General features: G+C 40.1%; 1 protein-coding gene across 4 annotated transcripts in view; it reads right to left on the reverse strand.

Annotated features, from left to right (window-relative positions):
- ZFAND6 (zinc finger AN1-type containing 6) overlaps positions 1-20,403 on the reverse strand; it is a 43,878-nt gene that overhangs the window by 4,695 nt on the left and 18,780 nt on the right. For all 4 annotated transcript variants that reach the window (XM_072043567.1, XM_027466724.3, XM_027466725.3 and 1 more), the window contains 3 exons: positions 8,907-9,076; positions 7,584-7,695; positions 5,330-5,430 (listed from right to left, as the gene is read on the reverse strand). In XM_072043567.1, the coding sequence (XP_071899668.1) occupies positions 5,330-5,430; positions 7,584-7,695; positions 8,907-9,057 (364 nt within the window). In that variant the 5' untranslated portion in view covers positions 9,058-9,076. The remainder of the gene's footprint in view (positions 1-5,329; positions 5,431-7,583; positions 7,696-8,906; positions 9,077-20,403) is intronic.

Raw genomic sequence — 20,403 nt, forward strand, 5'->3', positions numbered from 1 at the left:
CCACCCACGTGAGCTAAACAGTGCAGAGGGATTGTTTCAGTCTCAGATTAAAGACGGGACAAAAGGAGAAATCAACTTCTACACCACTTGCACTTCACGCTAAGTTTCTATGCAGTTTAGAAAGGCTTGCTTCCTAAATTATATCCACTTGGATCAGACCAACATTTCACTAGCACAGACAAAATACTTCTTTGAAAGCTGTGTAAAAAATGCAAGCACATTCCCCTAGTTTTCCTTAGGAACCTTTCACCTACACTCTTTTGAACTACTTCACTCCCCCTTAAAATTTCCATTATTGCAGTTAAACTAAAACTAGCAGCTGAAAAAAGCATCCAGCATCCTCTAACTTCTCAAACTGTTACCAAACAACCTGTTACAACTTACAATGTAGGGAAAAGAGTTTCCCCTCCTCATCCCATACTTTTCATCTTGAACCTACAAGCGAAGACGAGAAAGATAAAGTCCAGCAGATATTATGGAAATGAAAAAAGACTGGATTCAAATTCAGTTCTTTCAGCCAAGGACTGATAGCTGGTAGATCCAGCTTTTCCTTGAGGTGAAACTCTTCAGATGTCAAAGCATCTGAGAAACTATCAGAGAACCCAAGCTTCCTTTATCTGACCCCCAACTGCCTCTGAACTGCTCCAGATCTTACAGATCTTATGCAAACTGGGAAAGCAAACCTTACTTCCAAAACTGAAAGCTACATTTATATTCCATCATAAGGCTGGGGTTTCCCCTGTTGTTTTTTTTTTTTTTTTTTTTTATGGAATAAAACTGTGTGTAGAATTTTACATTTGAAAGATGTGGGGTACGCCAAGTTTTCACTGATATTCTACAGGAGAAACTCTCTATTAATAATAGAAAGTGAGGCTAAAAGTGATAAATGTTTTGTGACAAGAGGTAAAACACGAAAGATCAGTTACTCCCATAGAAACCTGGAGAGGAAGATAAAAATGAAAGACTGGTAAGAACAAAACTAGTATATGAAAAGAAAAAATATGCAAAGGAAAAAAATGTATTAAAGCTACAGTATTTATTTGCTTTTTTTTTTTTTTAAATAAATCATTTACTAAAATCATGGACTACAAACATGAGCTATTTCTTACAAATGTGAACTGGAAAGCAAGGTTCACCAGAAAAAAAACACATCACTGAGCTACACGAGTAGCCTTAGCAGAAAAGCAGAAGTTAAAAAAATATATTTTACTACGTACATAAGAGAGCTTGTATGCAGTTTGAGTACGGAAGCACTAAGTAAAAGTTTACTTAAGATAACAGAACATTTAAATAAAAGCACACTTACCCACAGAACTTAGTTGAAACCTCTATCATAAACATTTCATCTCTCCCTGGATCATTCAGCTGGTATCCCAGGCTATCCTACATAATTTTCTGCATCTGTATCAAAATTATACTCTACATATAAATCCCTGGTACTGTCACAAAAACCTGAAGTATCCATCAATTCCTTTCCAGTACTGTTTACTTAAACAGCCCTGATAAGGCCCACTGCAGTAGATGCCGTTAGTTCACTAGAATTCACATTAAGTCCAAGTTATCTCTACATAAAATTCTGTAGCTACTCATTGGTTTTAATATTAAGCTTTTTTATTTAGTCAGCAATGATAATTACTAAAATGTTTTACCTCTCAAAAATTAGAGCAATGCCAAGCCAGGTGATTTCACTGAGAAGAACAAAAATGCACCTTTTAGCTAGTTATTCAAGTTGGTTAAGCTTGATTTTTCAAAATACTAATAGTGCCATATTACATTATTGATTGAGTTTTGCAGTGCTAATAAATGGACCTTCCTAATTCACAACGTGCTCAAAAAACAAATTGTTTCTCTTGGCATTCTGTAGTTTTCAGCCTCAGAGGCTGAGAGCTCACCCATTAATATAGCTTGTACTTCGATCCCAATGCTCTTGAGCTGCAAGATCTCCACTAAGTACATGTTGGAATAATCCTGCTTCCCAGGACAAGTTTCATTTACCTTTAAAAGCATCCCTGAAATACAGAGTACACATCCTAACCTGGATGTTTTTAAGACTGTTAATCCTAGAGCAGTGAAATGCCTCTTTATTCGCTTGCAGGCTTGCCAGGAGGCAGCCCCATTAACCCACTGGCTAACAAATAAGGAATCCTGACCGGCTAATTATAACAGTGCTGTAATGAGTGAGAGGTACAGCATCTATGAGACATTTCTTCAACTGAACTCAAGAAATGCTCCAAACAGAAGAAAGCTGCTAGAGAAGCTCGATTGTACCTACTATAACGTTTCATTTTAGGTCACCTTTAATGACATGTTCATAAGAACATTAAAATCAAAATAAAAATATCTATTAGCCACTATTTAGCACCTGGGTTTTTTGTGGTGTTCAGTACCTACGAGCATTATGGCAATCACTAAATGTAAAGACCAGATTTATTAACGTATTCTGTAATTTTCCTTTATTTCCTTTGAAACAAATTTAATGAAGAGAAAAATCTCAACTGCTCTTTGGGATTTTAGCTTTGTGGTTTTAGTTTCTCTGCAAACAGCAAGGACTGTGTGCACACAGCTCAAGTCCATTTATGTCTGCTTTAAAATGATCTAGGAAACCAAGCATTCAGCTAATCTTTCATTGATTTTATATACTACTAAGTTCTAATAAATGTTAAGTAATGGGACTTCGACCAAACAACTGCAGTAGATTAACTTATTATAGTAGTACAAAACAATTTGCTTCAGACAAGTATTCTAATGAAGCAATATTTTTCAGAATAATAAATGCTGAACAAGTGATTGAATCAGACAATTTTATTTTTTGTTCCTCCCCCGCACCAACATGAGTAGAATTATAAGGTCTTCTGTCTGAGACCAATTCCCACAATACTGAGACTTTTTTTTTAAATATTACATAGCTAGACAATGCTAAATAATTGGTTCACACATTTCTATTACATTCTTGTCAACAGCCTAAAATTCAAATTCTGAACGATGTGAGAAAAAAAAAGTCTTTAGGATGCAGAATTGTGACAATTCAATTAAGTCCACTTAGCATCCATTATAAGTTGCTTTCTTTCAAACTTACACTTTTTAAAGTAGAATATTAAAACTGGAAACACTACATTTCCTATGATTTTCAGTTAAGGGACAGCACAGAAGCACTCTTCAGAAAATGGGGCTGACCCTGCCACCATGAGTTATAAATAGAGATTGTAATTTAGAACTGCAATTACGTGCTGATGTTCTTAGTTTAGAAATCATTAAGGTACAAAGAAAAGGACACAGCTGAAGTACTCTAAACACCAGACATTGGTTGACCCTTGAAATGCATACTGTAAAATAGGAATATACCCTTGAAATCAAAGCTTCTAGCTATGAAACCATCTTCTCCTAAAGAGAATTAGAAGGAGCAAACATTTATCCAAATGGCTAAGAAGAGAGACATTTTTCTGGAAATTTGCTGGGGAAAGTCTTTTCACTGGCCCAAGTCACCACACAGTACCAGAACCAAAGACTATATTTTAAAATAAAGTACTCTTCCTTCTGCCTCCAAGTGAAAAAGCAGTACATGCTACAAACCCAGAGTTCTGATTTACAGCTAAGCCAAGCAAGCAAGATACATATGTAAACAGAGGCATTAATTCAGGCACTGGATGGAAAATGAAGATCATGAGACTAACAGGTTGTGGAAACTTTTGAAGTGGTGAGGGAGAAAAAAACATGACAGTCAAAGGAAAAACAGCTTACAAAAATTGACTTTACATTGCCTGATACACGTTATGTCAATACCAGAATAAACCTGTAGTGGCAGATCTGTGTATCTGCAGTGCTTGTTCTACTTCTGAGGTCCCCTGCAAGGGACATACCTGCATAGGAGCTAGGTTACAGTTGATACGCAGCACATCCCAGTTTCTCTATAGTGCTAAGCTGAAAGTAAAACTATTTTTATTACTAAGTGCTGTATCAGCTGAAAGCCTACCTTGCAAATCTACCTCCACTGGGCAAATATATATGACTTTAGAAGCATAAGCCTTTTCAGCCCTTGCTCTTCTGTCAAACCAGGTAGGGTCAGATGTCATTGATCTACGTATTAAGAGCATGCCTTGTGTGCATTGTGAAAGCTGAGGCAACAAAAGCTTTCAGCTCCAGAAAACTAAGTAACAGCTATTAGAACATACGTCCAGAATACATCTTCAAGACTAAACAAGCATTTGTCCAATAACTGACTTCTCAAAGGCTAGTACAAAATGGCATTAGCATTACAACCTTTTCTCTGAGTTTCACAGCTACTGTTTGTGTGACCAGTGATGTGGCCTTTACTCAGCACCGAGGAGGTAACTAACAGTCACAAACAATGACTTTACTATTTTGCTTTATAAAAAGGGAGAATTCATGTTCAGTATAATATCTGCAATACTGGAAGTTCAACAAAAATCATATTTATCAACTTTAAGTGTAATTGTATGTTCTATTTATGGGAAAACCCAAACAACTATTTAAAGACAAGTCCATAGAAACAGAGCTCTACTCACTGAAGCTTCAGCTGTGTCAGCAAAAGAAAAAGCAGAATACTTACTGACTTACCTTTAAATAACTTTTATAACGTCTGTAGATTACAGGCCTGAGCAGACTTGGTATACTGTTATTTTTGCATTTTGCTAATAAATGCTATCAAACACTATAGCTTTAAGCTCTGCAAGCCTGTACATAAGAATCAATGAGGAAAAAAACACTTTACGTTGTAAGAACAATAAGGATTTTAGGCCTATATAGTTGAAGTGATCTACTCAGTTATTTTCCTTCAAGCAACCAGAGTGCATAGATCCGTAATTTTATCTTTGATAACATTAATTTCAGTGGTTTAAAATATTGCACCAGAGCCAATAAAATTCTTAGGTAAAAGGCTCTTTTGTAGGCATTTCATGTCTATACTAGAGAATAACACTGTTCTTAGCTATGACATAGCATCCTCTTTAACAAATATGCTTAAACTTCTGTGATATTTGCCCTACTTGAAAATGACTATTTTGGGAAGTAATATATAGTCAGAGCTCTATCTGCATGCAGCAGCTGTAGCATAAAGACCTAACAATAGGTTCATTTATGATGTGCATTTCCAACCCCAATTAATAAACCTGCTGCAACAGATACTGAAATCCACAATTAAAGTTAGAAATTTCCAGTTTAAGGCTCATATATTAAAAAATGCTTATTTTGCCATCTGATTTCACAGAACATTTGGTTTTGAGAATGAGCCATCATTCCAACAGGAGTGTATTATGAACACAGATTTAAAAACATTATTCATAAGATCCATCTCTGAAAACTAGGCACCAACCTTGCAAGTCTTCTGTCTCAGGTACTGTTTTGTCCACAGCCGTACTATCCGGTTGGGATGATGCTACAGATTCTGTTAAAAGTGACTGACTTGACACAGGGCTAGAGAGGAAAAAAAAAGTTATTTTTAAAGAAGGCACATCCATACCCTAAGAGCATTCATTAAAGAAATACTTTAAGACTTGACAAGAGAGCATGCCAAAACTTTTCACTCTGAAGTTGCTTTAGTAACCACTAAAAAAAAAAAAAAGTGTTACGCTAAGAATACCAGACAAGCTGAGCTGATGAAAAATTGAACATTTTTGCATTCACTGCATTCATAGTGAATATAGTAAGTCAGTTCACTACCAGAAAACGTTTCTCTCTTCTCCCCCCCCCCCCTTTTTTTGTAGTTTGGCATGCTATCCTTCCACACAGAAGCAACAATGCAACATTCGCAAAGATTTCTAACATACGCCATCAAGATAATTGTAGAGGAGCTACTTCTGGTATTCCAGTGATTCCAGTGAACAAGAAAATTGCAGCATGTCAATGTTTCCAGCAATAAAGAATCCGCAGTTGTATGTAGAACCCTTATATTTTTGCAGTGAAAAGTAGTGATGGCCAGATTTCTCAACCCTGTCAGCCGCACTGCTAAAATCAGTGTGTCTGAAAACTCAGAGGTGAATACCCTGGACAGTTATGGGAGACAGATTTAATTCTAGCAGTTGCAGACAAACTGCTCAGCAGCACTTGTGCTGTGGGACAAGGCCCAAGTGAGGGGTAAAATGATCCACCTGTCCAATTTATTTCTCACCTTCCTCTCAGGGATTCACTCTGAATCCAAGAAATCAGATTACCCAGCAGTCTATGAACCAACAAAGCCCTACTAGTAGTCCATGATGCAACCAGGGCACCAGAGCTGTAATTTTAATTGCCAAGTGTTACGTAGAGGTCTTGAACTGCAGACTAGGTCACCTACAAAAGTCCATTTTCAATTTAGCAGACATTTCCTCAGTGTATCATAACTCTGAAGTACAACCAGAGCCCCTACTTTTACTTTGGAAAAAAGAACAAGCGATACTGATTTTTTAAAATGCAAGTCTCAGAGCCGCCATCCATCTTTTCTTCTGTAACTGAGCTAGTGATCAAAAAAATACTTTTTTTAAAAAGTGAATACTGTAAAGGCTAGGTGGGAAAACAAACCCAAGGCACTGTAATTGGTTCAGCTCTGTGTGTTGACCTAGATGATTTTATATATGTATATATACAATTCTCTATGTATAAATATATATATAACAGGTGTGTCTTTTTAAATACAGATTAAGTGTTATAGCAGGGTAAGATATATACTTTCTACCTCAATTAGAAATCCCAGAATAGAAAGATCAAATATAGCATCAAGCATGGCACCTAGCACTCAGTTCATACTCAGGACCCAAGCATGAGATAACACCTCCTATAAAAAGCTAAGGAGCAGAAAACAGTCTGAACAGAATCAGTCAACAATAACAGACGAAATCAGATCCTGCTTAACCTTGGCCTGTCCCTTATTACATACTTTCATTTAGCTTCCATAGTGTAACTAATGTTTTTCACTGCAAAAATTTCCAAAGCACTTTAAAAAAAAGTTGCTGTTGGTTTTGTCTTCCTAAACTGAAATGCAGCTACCAAATAAATATTTAGCTTTCACAAATGGAAAGCACTTTAAGTCTGAGGGATTTACAACAGGCTGTTACCTCTCCTTGAGTAATCAGGTTGGAAATTAGTTGTTTAATAAGACATCAGTTCAGCGGTACCACTTGTACTAAGAGTCAGACATCTTTTCCTCTGTATGTTCCACTTTTTGTGAAACAACTATTCCTTAACACATTATCGTACGTTTATTTATGAGAGTACTAGTCAATAGCTTTCTGCCATTTTACACAACCCTCAAATTTCTGGGATGGAAAGAGCTCTCCTTTGGTAAATATACAACCAACTGCACATTGCAGAGCCGGAAGACTAGCCAGACAAGTCTTTGTAGAACAGCATGAAGCTGGCAATACTCCTATTTGAGGCTAAATTCTAAAGGCAAATTTGCATTTGAATGCAAGATGTAGCTAACAGATCGGCCACTATTTACTGAGATCCCATGCTTTAAATTTCTCAGTTAAATCTTGCATGTTTTTCTAATCCAGGTCTTGGCATTTAATTATGCAGAGTCAGAGCATAGTTAATTTCATCATGCTGATTAAAACATTTTTATGTACAAAAAAATAACAGAAACCACTTACCTTGGCTGCATAGATGGAGTTGATGTAGAATCTAAAGTTGACTGAGTTTCTTGGGCACTGCCTTCTGTGCATTGAACTGGTAAGGACTCAGTTATACTACTGACAGAAGTTGCTGGAAGGAAGACACTAATGTAAAATGTGGTACACTACTTCCCAGGATTACATAAATTACACAGTGCAATTATTCTTCGACCTCTGTGACATGAGCCAGGAAAGTGACTGAATCTCAGTCAATACCATAATGAAAAATAATTTTACAAGAAGTAATTATGCTTGGCCATGTTTTGAACATGTTCCAAGCCCCAGGCCCCCACAAGTTCCACAACACAAAACCGTAGAGCTGGAGCTTTAAAATAGTTACTATTTTCTGCTACCTCAAGTGTCTACAAACAGCCTTCTCAGGATCAACTCCATTTTTCTGACATAAGTTTTATTAAATAAAACAAGATGGATCTGTGAGAAACAGTATTATTGAATCCTAACATCACTTTAGGATCCATTCTGAAGTTGTAGAACCTAGAACCCCAGATTTCAAGCAATGAAATCTATTGGTTAAATATTAGAAGTCAATATTAAAAGTTAAGGAAGTCTTGAGGAACACAACATAAGATTCTTGGTGTCAGTATCCAGCCGAGCCAGAAGAGACATGTCAGGTTCCAAAGGGAAGCACTTCCTCTCTCTTCTTCCCCAAGCAGAAACATCATAGTGAAGGTAAAATAGAGACAGGGTTCCTCTTTCTGAGAGAACTGCCATGAATTTTAAGGGGGAAAGAGATCTCCTAGCTTACTCCTGGAGAGCAGTATAGGAAGAGTTCCCCAACCCACAGAAATAAACACAATCTGCTTTGTACCAAAGTATATTGGGCCAAACAAGGATAACAAACTATGACATTAGGAGAAACTTTTCAAAAGAAGGGGAAGTTAATCTTTTAGCATCAGGCTACAAACCTAGATGCCTGTATTTTAAATGTTTTTCACAAACATTCCCCAAGCTAGATGTTCTCTCTATTGTCAGTAGTTTCAGGAAATGTGTTGATGTACTGCTTTCCTGCATTTTTATCATGACATTGGAAACAACATAACATACATATATTAAAACAAAGTATATTAGCAACTTCTAAGCAGATTAATCACAGCACAACTGCACTGTGAACATTTCACCCAAGTTTAATCTAGCAGGTAAAATACTTGAATAGGATAGAGTGGTTTGCTCTAATGCTCCTATTCTTTCAAGCATATTTAGTATCTGGACATGGTCAAAAATCAAGCTACAGCCTAACTTTCCATTTCAAATTTCAAACAGCACTACAATAGCATTACTTACCAGGAGGACTAATTCTACCATTACTGTTCTGCCTTTGAAGATGTTCTTTGTAGCACACTGAACACATGCCATTTGTACGAGGGTTCCCATAAAATCCGCAACCAGTGGAACAAAGCATAGGCACTTGGCTACGGTTGGTTTCTTGAGCCATTTTCCCTTCTTCTACACACCTGAAATTGAGAAATTTCGTTTAGAGGCCTCAGGAAAAAAACTTTTACAGTTCGTGTTTGGAAATCTGGATTTCCCTAAGGCTCATCAAGATCTTCTAGAAAAGACATTTACGGATAACCTTAAACCTTCTTAACAGAATTACCGCAAACACCCCTCTTCAATGGACCATTAGAGAACAGGAGGTTCAAATACCAACTTGTAGATGAGTTATTGACATCTGTCACTCGCTGAGATTTATTTATTTTTTACCAGTTGTGAAAGAAAAAAGTTTCTCATTAAGGAACTAAGTATCTCAACATATTAATTATTCCATTCAAGATCAATTTAGGTCTACCATTTAACACTCCCAATTAAAAATTAGATTGAAGCATAGACGACTTTAATCCTTGCAAGTCAAAACAAAGATAAATTACCAGTATCACTGCTAATCAATGCTTCAAGTAATATCAGTATATATATGTATCAAAAGCAGAGATAAGAAAATCCAGAGGGAAAGAGGTTTCAAGATATTTGCATATTTTACCAGTTGCCAAGTTATAAAACTAAATTAAACCACAGTCAGAAGTACACCAGGGTAAAAACATTTCCTTTTACATAAGATGCATTTGAAGCCAAATGCTAACAAGTTTCCCATTATTTTGTTTTTAGACAAATATCCTCAGCTCCTCTCACACCCACAACCATTGCATTTTGTTGTTATTTCCCAAAAGCATAGGAAATTGATACCTCAGAAGTAAATCTCTGGGTTGCAAAGCTAGGAGCAACACAGAACCAAGCCAGTAAGGTGCTCTGCTCCAAGAACCATAAACTACATATAAGACAAGGGAGATGTACAGGCAGGAAGACAAAAAAATCTCGGTATTTTATTAACCTTAATTGCAGGTTGAAGCTTATTTCATCTGTTTGACTGCACTCTCCCACCCCGATACAAAAGCATTTGATTTTTGACACACAAAGCCCCCATTGACCTCAAATTGCAGCTAAATTTGATTTTGCTGAAGTATTATACTTGTGGCTAAAAGAGCACTTTCATGCCTGCCTTTCTCCAGATAACCCTTTCGAACAAAGCTGCAAGTAACGCATGTGGGAATTCAATTCTTATGCTGGCTGAGCCCAACATTACACTTCACTCAAATGGCTTAGCTGAAATTAACACGGGTTTTCTCTGCTTTGGTAACTCAAACCACTTTAAAGGTGAAACCTTACACAAGTCACTCCTGGCATAGTACATTTAAGACTGAACAACTAATTAAAAAACATTTTGGACAGAGTATTTCAACGGCTAATAGAGATTCGGTGTCACAAGGCAAGTATTACACCTTTTAATTTTAGACAGCAGCAGATTAAAAAACTCTACCATACTGACTTTCAAAATTTACCATGGTTCCTGCTCAACAGTTAGCTTCAAGCAGCGTGCAGGAACTCAGTAACAGCACCAGTTACTGCTTATTTTCTTATTCCCCAACACAACTCTTGCTGAAGGGACCAGGTGCTAAAGCAATCACACAATAACAATTTCTAATATGGACTTAGAGCCTGCCCCAATTCAATAAACAAATTGTGAAAGGTGCACAAGGATGCCCAGAAGAAGAACAAGAAAAGCTGGAATGAGTTCCAGCTCAGCCAGCTCCCGAGTTCATTAAGCAGTGGATCCAGCCACCAGGCAAAGCACAAACCAATGGCAGGAAGCTCCAGAACACTCAGATCTCCAAGGGAAGTGCCAGGGATTCTTCTGAAGAGTTCTAAGGAAAGCCACAGGAAACGGAAGATCCTATATTGGTTGCTAATATTTTGGGGATAAAAATGGAGAAAAGAGTATTGAACTGATGCAATGTTAGGAAGTTGAATGAGAACGGGGTTGAACTTCTACAATAGCTTGTGGCATTCAGAAGAGGGCCATCACATAAACTGCCCCCACCAGCTCTGCTGCTCACCAGGGCCCGCACTGACCCACCAACAAGATCCCCAAGCCAGGAAGAAAAGGAAAGCCATCACAAGTCTTCTGGCAGGTCAGTGAGCTCAATCAGTCCATGCACACAAACCAACATAAACAAGCACCACGCTCAGGGGAAAAACTTGGGAAGGGATGTGAAGGATGGCATGCAAACAGGCGGGATGCCACACGGGGACCACCCCTTTTAGCAGCCTGTGAGCTCCTGGGTGAGATGCTTGATCTGATCTACCTAAACCCTAAAGCCACAGAACGCCAAACCAGCACAATAAGCTCTTGTTGCTGAGCTTCTCACTTCCTCTCCCATGCTGTTCCCTCCCTTTCAGTGCAAACAGGCACTGAAACGGATCAAAGTGATCAACCTTAGCAAACCAGCCACTCAAACGAGTTGTATCTGTCATGCTTGCTGGGCATAAGAGAGGGGTTAGGGTGGGAGACAGCAGCTGAAGGCACACAGGGAACCACTTGTTCCAGCAACTGAGCAGGCTGAAAGCCTCAGGAAAACCATCGGCCAAAAGCAGGCGTTCAGAACACGAGGGAGTTGAGATCCAAGTGCCATGCCTCGGTGGCATTCCTGCCCCACAACTCGGGCAGGGCAAGAGTCAGACAGCAGCCACTGGGAGCAGCCACTGAACTGATCCCTGAACAGATGTTTGGGGGGAGCAAAGACCTCCCCCCTCCAGCTCCAGGCTCAACTTCAGAAGATGTGCTTCAAAACTGTCTCTAATTCCTCATGCAGGAAGACCCACGACATTGCCGAGCCCAACCATCACGTGTAATGGGGGGCTGTCAGGGAAATTGCACCTTAGCAGGGCTGTGAAAGGGGTAATCCTGCCTGCACAACCCCAGCCCCCGCTGCGCCTTCCCACCCCTTCCTCTGCACTGGAGCCGGCAATCACGAGGTGAGTCAGAGCAGCTCGTTCATCCGATGGAAAAACAGCAATGTTTATGCTGCTGGACCGGAGAGCCTGCAGATCTGACAGATGACCAACTCGAGAACCAACACAGGGCGCAAAGGAAGTGACAAGGTTAAAAACAGGACGGCCCCTTCGAGTGGCAGCAGGCCATCACTGGGGATTAAGCTGCTGTACAACACATGCCAAGCACATACCCTAGCTGTACTTTCAAGTCTGGTCTCCCAGCTTGGCTTGAGTACAAAACTGGAAGTAACTCCATAGCTGCAGTGACAGTAAGGTCTTGGGACCAACGTGGCCGGGTATATGTCCCACTCGGAGGTGTCACAGAACAAGCGTGGAGCTTTTAACACTGCTGGAGAGGTTTCCAGGCTCTGCCTGTTCCCTGCAAGCTGTGCTAGCACAATACTCGTAGGGTCACCCTGATACTCTGAATGTAGAATTGATTCATCTTTAAAAAAACAACACCTTTTACAATATTTTAAACATGTTCCCTGCTGTGCTTTATGGTATAGCTGTATAACCAGTCATACGAGCACTAATGCGAGGGAAGTGTACTAGAGGGAAGGCCAAGAGCCTTACACAATCTTCCCCCAACACAACCCCAGAACATCCACTTTGCTGAAGATTATGGAGGAGACGGCCTCTTTTCGCATTAGCTAGAAATTGCTAAACTAAAGCTGAGATTACCGCTGGTAATTTTTATTACTGCTCAATTCAAAAATACTCTTTGCTGCCGCTGTAAGTCTGCAGCACTGTGTGCTAGCATCCTTCTACCATCCTAAATCCTTCTCTTCCTACCAACTCAGACTAAAATCTGCCCGTTTCTGTTAGCCTTGCCATATACAGATACCTTCCTGTATCTGTGAGGCCTGACTCACTGAAATCCCACACTAGCCTGCTGACACAGGTCCCACCATTCCCTCCTCCCCAGCACACGTCCACAGAGGGTCAATTACTCTGCATACCAAGCAGCAACCACAAGGAACCATATAAAGGACATTAGTGATTATAATCATATAACATATACAGAGCTGAGGCTGTGGAAACGTGAGAGCTGGTTAAATCTGCTGGACGTCAGGCTCGCTGTGAGGAGAGATGCCTCTTCCAATACTCCACAAAGCAAGTAATAAAATACTTACGCACGTCCTTTCCCCAAGGAGCGAGCACCATGATACTCGGCTTTTTTTTTTTTTTTTTAATTAAAATGTTTATATGATACGAGTTTCAAATAACCAATACTCTAGCTTTACAGGCTTGAATCGTTAATCAGTAAGATCAGAGAGCAGCATTTAGTAGGATTAAACACACACGGTTTAGAAATAATCTCTCTTTTTTTCCCCCCTTCCTCTCAACAAGAAGAGAAAAAATCCTACCTCTGCAGTCAGCTCTCTCTTTATCTGTCTTCCCCTAAGGAAAAGATCCCAAATTCAAGTCCTCCTTAAACTCCCTTTCCATTCTGGGATGTCCAATTGAATGGCACTTGTTCTGTTTCCCTTCTAAACCTTTTCTAATTACAATTTTTGTTGTCCTGTTCAACACTGTCTACACTGAGGAAAATCTCCAGGAGGTGCACAGTGCACAGGCAATTCCTACTCCACCACTGGCACTTTAAGTTGCGAGCTCGTGTTTGCCATCCCTGCCCCATCAACCACCCCTGAAGTACACTCCTAAAATCCATTACTGGTCTGAGAAGGATCCCTCCCAAATGCCAACGCTGAAGCTAAGGAGACCACCCAGCAGCACTCGGCTGCTTTGGCTGCGGTAGCAAACCCAAACGCAGTCTGAAGCACTTCGATGCCAGCTTCAAAAATACTCCTCAAAGAGAAAGCAGAGCATTTAGTTCAGGCTCCTCTCCTCACTGTCAAGGACGATGGATCAGTGCACTGACAGATTTCAACTGACACTCATCTCAAATCACTTAAAGGATGAGTCCAATTCTTAAACAAGTGATTAGAATATTCCCTCCTCTATCATAATCACCTTGATAATGGAACGGTTCAACGCTGATTTAACAAGCACCAGTGCTAATGGTCATCTTCCCCTTGTTCCAACGAAGCGAGGATGTAACTATAAAAATGGAAATTGTGCTGCTTAAACCTACAAACCTTCATCCCAGGCCCAAACAAAAGTGAGATATGAAGCTGGGTAGACTAAAAATGCATTTACTTCTATAGCACATGCTGGCACGCTTACCTAATGCCACCTGTATCACCATAGGAAAAAGGCGTGTTAGTACGAAAAGTAATAAATAGGAAATGCATTCCTCCACAGGAATATCAAAACAAATGGCAAATAAAGGCCTAAGCAAAGAGCTCTGTCGAATCTTGCTGCAGAAATTTCCAAAGGGCTGTGTTAGAGGATACCAGTCCCCTGCAGAACCCACAGAAACAGGGAATGGCTGCTCAGGTGTCACGCTGAAAGCAGGAAGCTGCTCAGGGTATAAAGCCCTAGAAGCGTGAATCAATAGAGAGTTACAAAATAGTCCTGCGTTCTCTTTACTCTTCTGCTCTCTCCCAAAAGGCTGCAATTTACATTCACAGAGCAGATACTTGTAGCTGCTTTAAGGCATTGCCATGTCCCAGCAACTTGCTAGGGAGCCAAGAAGAACTGGCAGATTTGAATAGGGGCCTCAGTCATTAAGGCTCAGCCCAGCTTTCTGGTTGCAGTCAGACATGTCATTTCATCTACAGCTCACCCTGGCTAAAACACTCCAGCTGGTTCAGATTTGCCAGCGTAGCTGCACACAGAGTTACACTCTGACCCAGTTTCATCAGAACGCTCTGGGTTAAAAAAAAGTGAATATGGTTAAGGACCAACTGTGCAAGCAGATCTGTAAGGGCAGTGACCTCTTTGTTCATGTAGCAGCAGAACACACAGCTGCTGCATTTTTCAAAACACGGGAGTTATCTAACTTCAACACCCAGAGAATCCCTGCGTTTTAAAGCTTTCAGTTGACTCCAGTAGGCCCTGAGTCCCCCTTCTGCTCAGAACTGAAGGCAGCTTTAAATTGCAACTTGAGCTACTGAAGCAGATTTTATGTAATGGCTTAATATTGAAAACATAATATTCAAACTAGTGACCAAAGACTTGCGTAACGTGTTCTTGCAACTCACTTGACAAGTCATCTAATATCTACTTGTGTTCCAGTCTATTCCTGTTGAACAGCTTTTTATTTTTGTTTCATGCATAGACTTATTTTAGGATAAAAACAAGCACTTATATTAGACACTCCCTGCAGAAACTTTACCAAAAAAATGGAAAGAGTTACAGGAAGTCTTTTCTCCAATTCTAATTCCAAGTAGCTAGCTAGTTCAGATCTTTCAATACAAAAATTATAATTAAAAGTGAAGTCTGGACCCTCGAGAAAGCTACGCTCACCCTACAGCATAAATCCCAGATTTAAGACGGGAGCAAGACTGTTTACTCACACAGCTCAGAATCACACTGGCAGAAGAAGCCACAACAAAGTGCAGTCTCAGAGACAGAAGGTGGACAGAAAGCACAAAGCACAGGTCTTACGAAGGGAAGGAACATCAGCAACTTTCATAACTGCTCTGAGGCAGAGTACCCTACTAACAGCGTTACATCATTGCACAACCCAGGAACACTGGGTATAGACAAAGCCTCCAGTGTTAAGGAGTTTACTTTGTTAGCTTCAGCTGCCTGCTGTCGTACTCAAGGTTACACGAGGAACAAGAAAACATTTCAGGACCACCTCTTTGCTCTTAGTAGGGAAGAATAAAGGTGCAGATTCAATACTGGTCTCAAGAAGATTGTTGATAAGGATTCAGCTTTCCATGCTTGTCTGCATACACTATTAATAGACGTTACTTTGTTTACTTGTGGCCACGTTCAACCCTTGCAAAGTACGGATTACGAGAACCAAAGATTAGCTTCTGTAAAACAAGATACTTTAGAAACTCATTCCCCTCACACAAACACATCAAGTTACTTCCAGTGACCACTAAGTAAGTCTACAAGTGGACAACAGAAACAAGTTGTTCTTGTTTCCAAACCTTTTACTACCTTCACCATACCAAATAAAGTGGCAATCCCGTGATGTTCACAACTCTACTGAAAGCTCAATCCTAAAAATAATGAGAATGGTAAGAGGTGTGGTTTACTGACTAGTACAAGGAATCACATGCCATTTACACAGCATTTCTAAGAGGTAGAGCACAGACAAAAGTTGTTTCATGAGTGTTGGAATTCCAGAAAGCTGCCACAGGGAGCTACAGGCCTTTGGTACCAGATGTTACCCCAGCAGCACCTTACAAGACTATACAGAGTACTGCATTTAAAAACTTCAAGAATCTTCCTATCTTGGATGTATTTCACACAAAGACTAAAGCAGCAAAATACAACTCAAGATACCAAGTTTATGTTTAGATGTACTAAAAATAATGTTTAGATTTCTTATTTCGTCAAGATTAACACCACAGCTTTATTAGCTTTAGGCCCTTGCATATGGCATGATCCAAACTTTGTGAAATTCAAAGAGACACCAGTCTGGCAGAAAACCCAACAGCTGCTTCTTTAATTCTTATCCCCTAGCAGCACAATAACCTTGAAGACAGTCCCAGGTAACACAGGAAACTCCAGCGCAGAGAAGTACCTAGCAGCTTTCAGAAGCACCACCACTAGCTCAAAGCTTTGGCCTCTTCAGTGATGACTGTTAGAAAATCTAATCCGACAAAGCTGCCTTTTCGGAGAGGTCAACCTACATGCAAGTTAAAAATAAAAAATTAAAAAAATGCAGAGAACAAAAATCACTTCTCCCATTCAAGAGAAAAAAATAGCAAGCAGCCCTTGGAGCAGGACACACTTGTTTACAGTAACACAGGACAGGGACCTTCAATAAAGATAACTAGTTAAACATTGAAAGCACCAAGAGCAACACAGTAACTACAGTTATTTTGTACAGAGCAAAAGACAACTTTTGAATGAATTACAGACCAAGAAAAGTAAGCAAGAGAAAAGAGCAGGTCATGTTTCTGGAAGCTGCTTTTGTATCGCTATCTCTGGGAGAAGTCCAAGAGGCATATCTGAGGAACGCAGGGAGGACACCGGCCAGCACCCCACTGGTCACGCTGTCCTACCCAAACCACCCTCAGTCAGCACACAAGCCAAAGGAGACACAAAGGCTTCTTTCTCCCAAAACGTGAAGGTGCACTTGCTTAGCTTAGCCTACCCAGTTCACCTATGATTTGAGACTAGACGTAGCGGGTTCATTTTTGGAAGATGGCTGTCTCTGTGACTGGACTGCCACAGAAACCTTACGTGAAGTTATTTTGGTGATAGAATACATAAACATGAACAAAAGAGCACAAGTTTTGGGCAGTGCTGCTCAGGCGCCGGCTCAGGAGGAACAACAATTGAGAAGTTACACCCATTAGAAAACCAAACCATCTCAGTAATTGCTTTCCAGCAGCCCGCCACCTCAGCTCGCACAAACCAGTTTCCACCATGCATAGCAGAACCGGTGTCAAGCTGCAGGAGCTGCAGGCACTGCTTGCTGAGCCCTCTTCTTCCCCGGCACAAACTCTAGAGAGTGCTATCTCATAGCTCTGCTTTGGCATTAAGGTGCCTGGAGCCAAAGAATCCTGCAGGAACCCTCAAGTTACTCTCCATATTTCTATCACAGCTCTATAAATTAAAAGAAGGCATGTCAGTAATCTGTCAGGTTTCAAATAAATTCTCAAAGTGCTCCAGAAATGACAAGACAGCTACTCTGAAACAGGCAAGACAAAGCCACATTTGGCTTGCCTTGGCACCACACAGCGCAGTCAGCCATTTCAGAAATCAGGGGTTGGGTAAAATTAGAAGATCCTAAAATTCCCTACATTCCTTTACGATACCAGACCCAAGTTTAAGGGCCCTACGTGGAGGGCAACTCCATAAACTCTCTTTCATGCCGTTTCAAAACAGGTTTGGATTTACAAACTGATAAAAATAATACGTAGGAAAGATTCAAACACTTACAAGATTACCCATATAATTACTAAAAGAATAGAAACAGATTCAGTAATCGCTTCTTTTGATATTCAGTGAATAAGTAATCTGCTCACAATACAGCATAAGTTTCACTTATTTTAAGCATATCAAACCCAGAAGAGATAAAAGCCGCTTTAACACGAGTTCCCAAAATAGACAGCTTCTTGCTAACAAAACACCTGTTGCTGAGAACTGACAGTAAGCACAAAACACGTTATAATTTGTTTTTGTAAACAGCACCATGTAGAATTTTAATTAGCTCATAATGCTACAGTTCTGCATAGGCCTAATGCTCAGGGAGGTCCTGCTCTAATATTAGGGTTCCTAGATGTTAATAAATAAAAGGATCATCATCATCACTTCTGGTTAGGGCATCTTGAATTCAACTTAACTTCCAAGAACATTGTGATTATCATGGATGATGTGTTGTTCTATTTAGAATGATGCACCATGTCTAATTTAAGTGTTCAAAATTACACAATACCCTTACTGTGGTTTGATGGGGAATTTAACCTAAAGCTAAAGCCTGTCCAAACAAACAGGGTATTTAGGGACAAGTTTTCGGCAAAAGAGGTATAAGTATAATGTTCCCTGTGGCAAAGCTGCATTCCTGGTCTTCTGCAATGCACTTAAATTTAGCCAAGGATTCAAAGGTGCTACTTTGTTTTAACCCCAATGCGATTCCAGTTCTGTTGTTGTGTCTTTTCAATCAGGAGGGAAGCCAGCTTACACGATCCCAAAGAAGTTACTGAATTGTCTAAATAGTAAAACCAACTACCCTGCACCAAACATACAAAAATATTACACAGCTGAGCAGCAGTCACCGCATTGGGCAACTGATATTTACCCATCCCCTAACATTTACTGCCACGTTGCACCAAATATAGGGCTGTATCAGCTAACTGGTCACACTAACCATGAAGCTGTGTGCCTTTCCTTAGTTTCCTTTCAGCTGTCACTTACACTGCCTGAAACACTGCAACAAGCCAGCAACCAAGTGCAACCAACAAACGTGCATCCAATTTGTACTTCCACGTAACCAGTGCAGTGGTTTCATGGTACGGGTAACTTGGGCTTAATGTCAGCACACCAGGAACTGATTTACCTCGAGGACTTTGTTCTTCCAGAGCCTAGAGTGGTTCCTGCATCTGGTTCGTGGTGCAGCTCTACAGTTCTGTGATAGCAGAGTCAAGGTGGCATTGCTCTGCCGCAGATAGGTGGAAGTACTGAAGTAGTACTGGAATTCAACTCTAGCCACAGCTCCAGTCATAGTGGAAGCCAAGAAAAGATGAAAGCTGCATATGGCACAAAGAGGCCAGGGTGAAAATTACATACGAGATGCCTTATTGCAGCCTTTACTATCTGAGGTAGTATCAGATTAATAGATGAGTTAAATAATCCAAAATCCACCAAGTATAAGGCAATTTCCTTTCTGAAGGTTCCTAAAACTATACCACTTGCTCAGATGGAGGGGTTGTCACAGCATTTCGGAAAAGCTTAAGAACTATTGGAAGAAACTTAACTGAGGACAACTGGCATTTTTCCCATTGCCATCACGGAACAGACAATCAGTTTTTTTCTCCTTCTTTTCTTAGCCCATACAGAACAGACCGCATAGATTTCAGTTACTCAACCTGAGCAGGACAAAAGCCAGAGCTAACTGCCAGCTTTTGAGTAAAAGTCTATGTTGCAGGCATTGTGCTTTATTCACACTTTTTACTTAGTAATAGTCACTTCAGGTACAACTCTGACCTGCTTTTCTGACAGCCACGTTTGCTATTCGTTCTGTTTTCAGACTAGATTCAACTCCATGAGCAGGCATTTCTAGTACGAGGTCTCCCCCGCTCACTGTCCAGAACACTCAGATCAGCAAGTTAAGAGCACAATAGCCTAAAAATAGCATGGCTGGATGCCACTGTCTCCCATTTAATATGATGGTACCTTTGTACAGAGTTCTTTTTACAATTCTACAAAGAAAAATACAGCCATAAATAGCTTTAAGGGAGGGACTTGTATCCAAAGGACTGAGCTGTTAAGCAGTGCTTTGGGATTCCCCCTTTTTCATCCACCCATATGAGAAGAAATTTGCATTTTGAACAATAATTCTTTAAATACATCTAACTTCTTCTCTTGCCATAGTGATTGTATTCTGCCAGAGAACAGATCGACACATGACAGAGTAACAACACCTTCAGAGAAAGGAAAATTCATGATCTAAAGGAGAAGTACAAAATCACAGAAAACAAAAGCCAGATCTCACTTCAATTACTTTGCCTGGCATACTAAGACCTCTTCATCTATTCTAATGTGTGATACAGAACCTGCTCAGAAGACATCAAACCTCATTTTGTGCAACTGCATGGCTTTCTATCACAGCACTCATTCCCTTTCATTCATAAATACTGGCCAACAGGACTTCTATCACGAAGCACTGGAAAACAGGACACAATATACCCCATTTATT

Source organism: Anas platyrhynchos, chromosome 11, assembly GCF_047663525.1.
Source record: "Anas platyrhynchos isolate ZD024472 breed Pekin duck chromosome 11, IASCAAS_PekinDuck_T2T, whole genome shotgun sequence".
Lineage (NCBI taxonomy): Eukaryota > Metazoa > Chordata > Aves > Anseriformes > Anatidae > Anas > Anas platyrhynchos.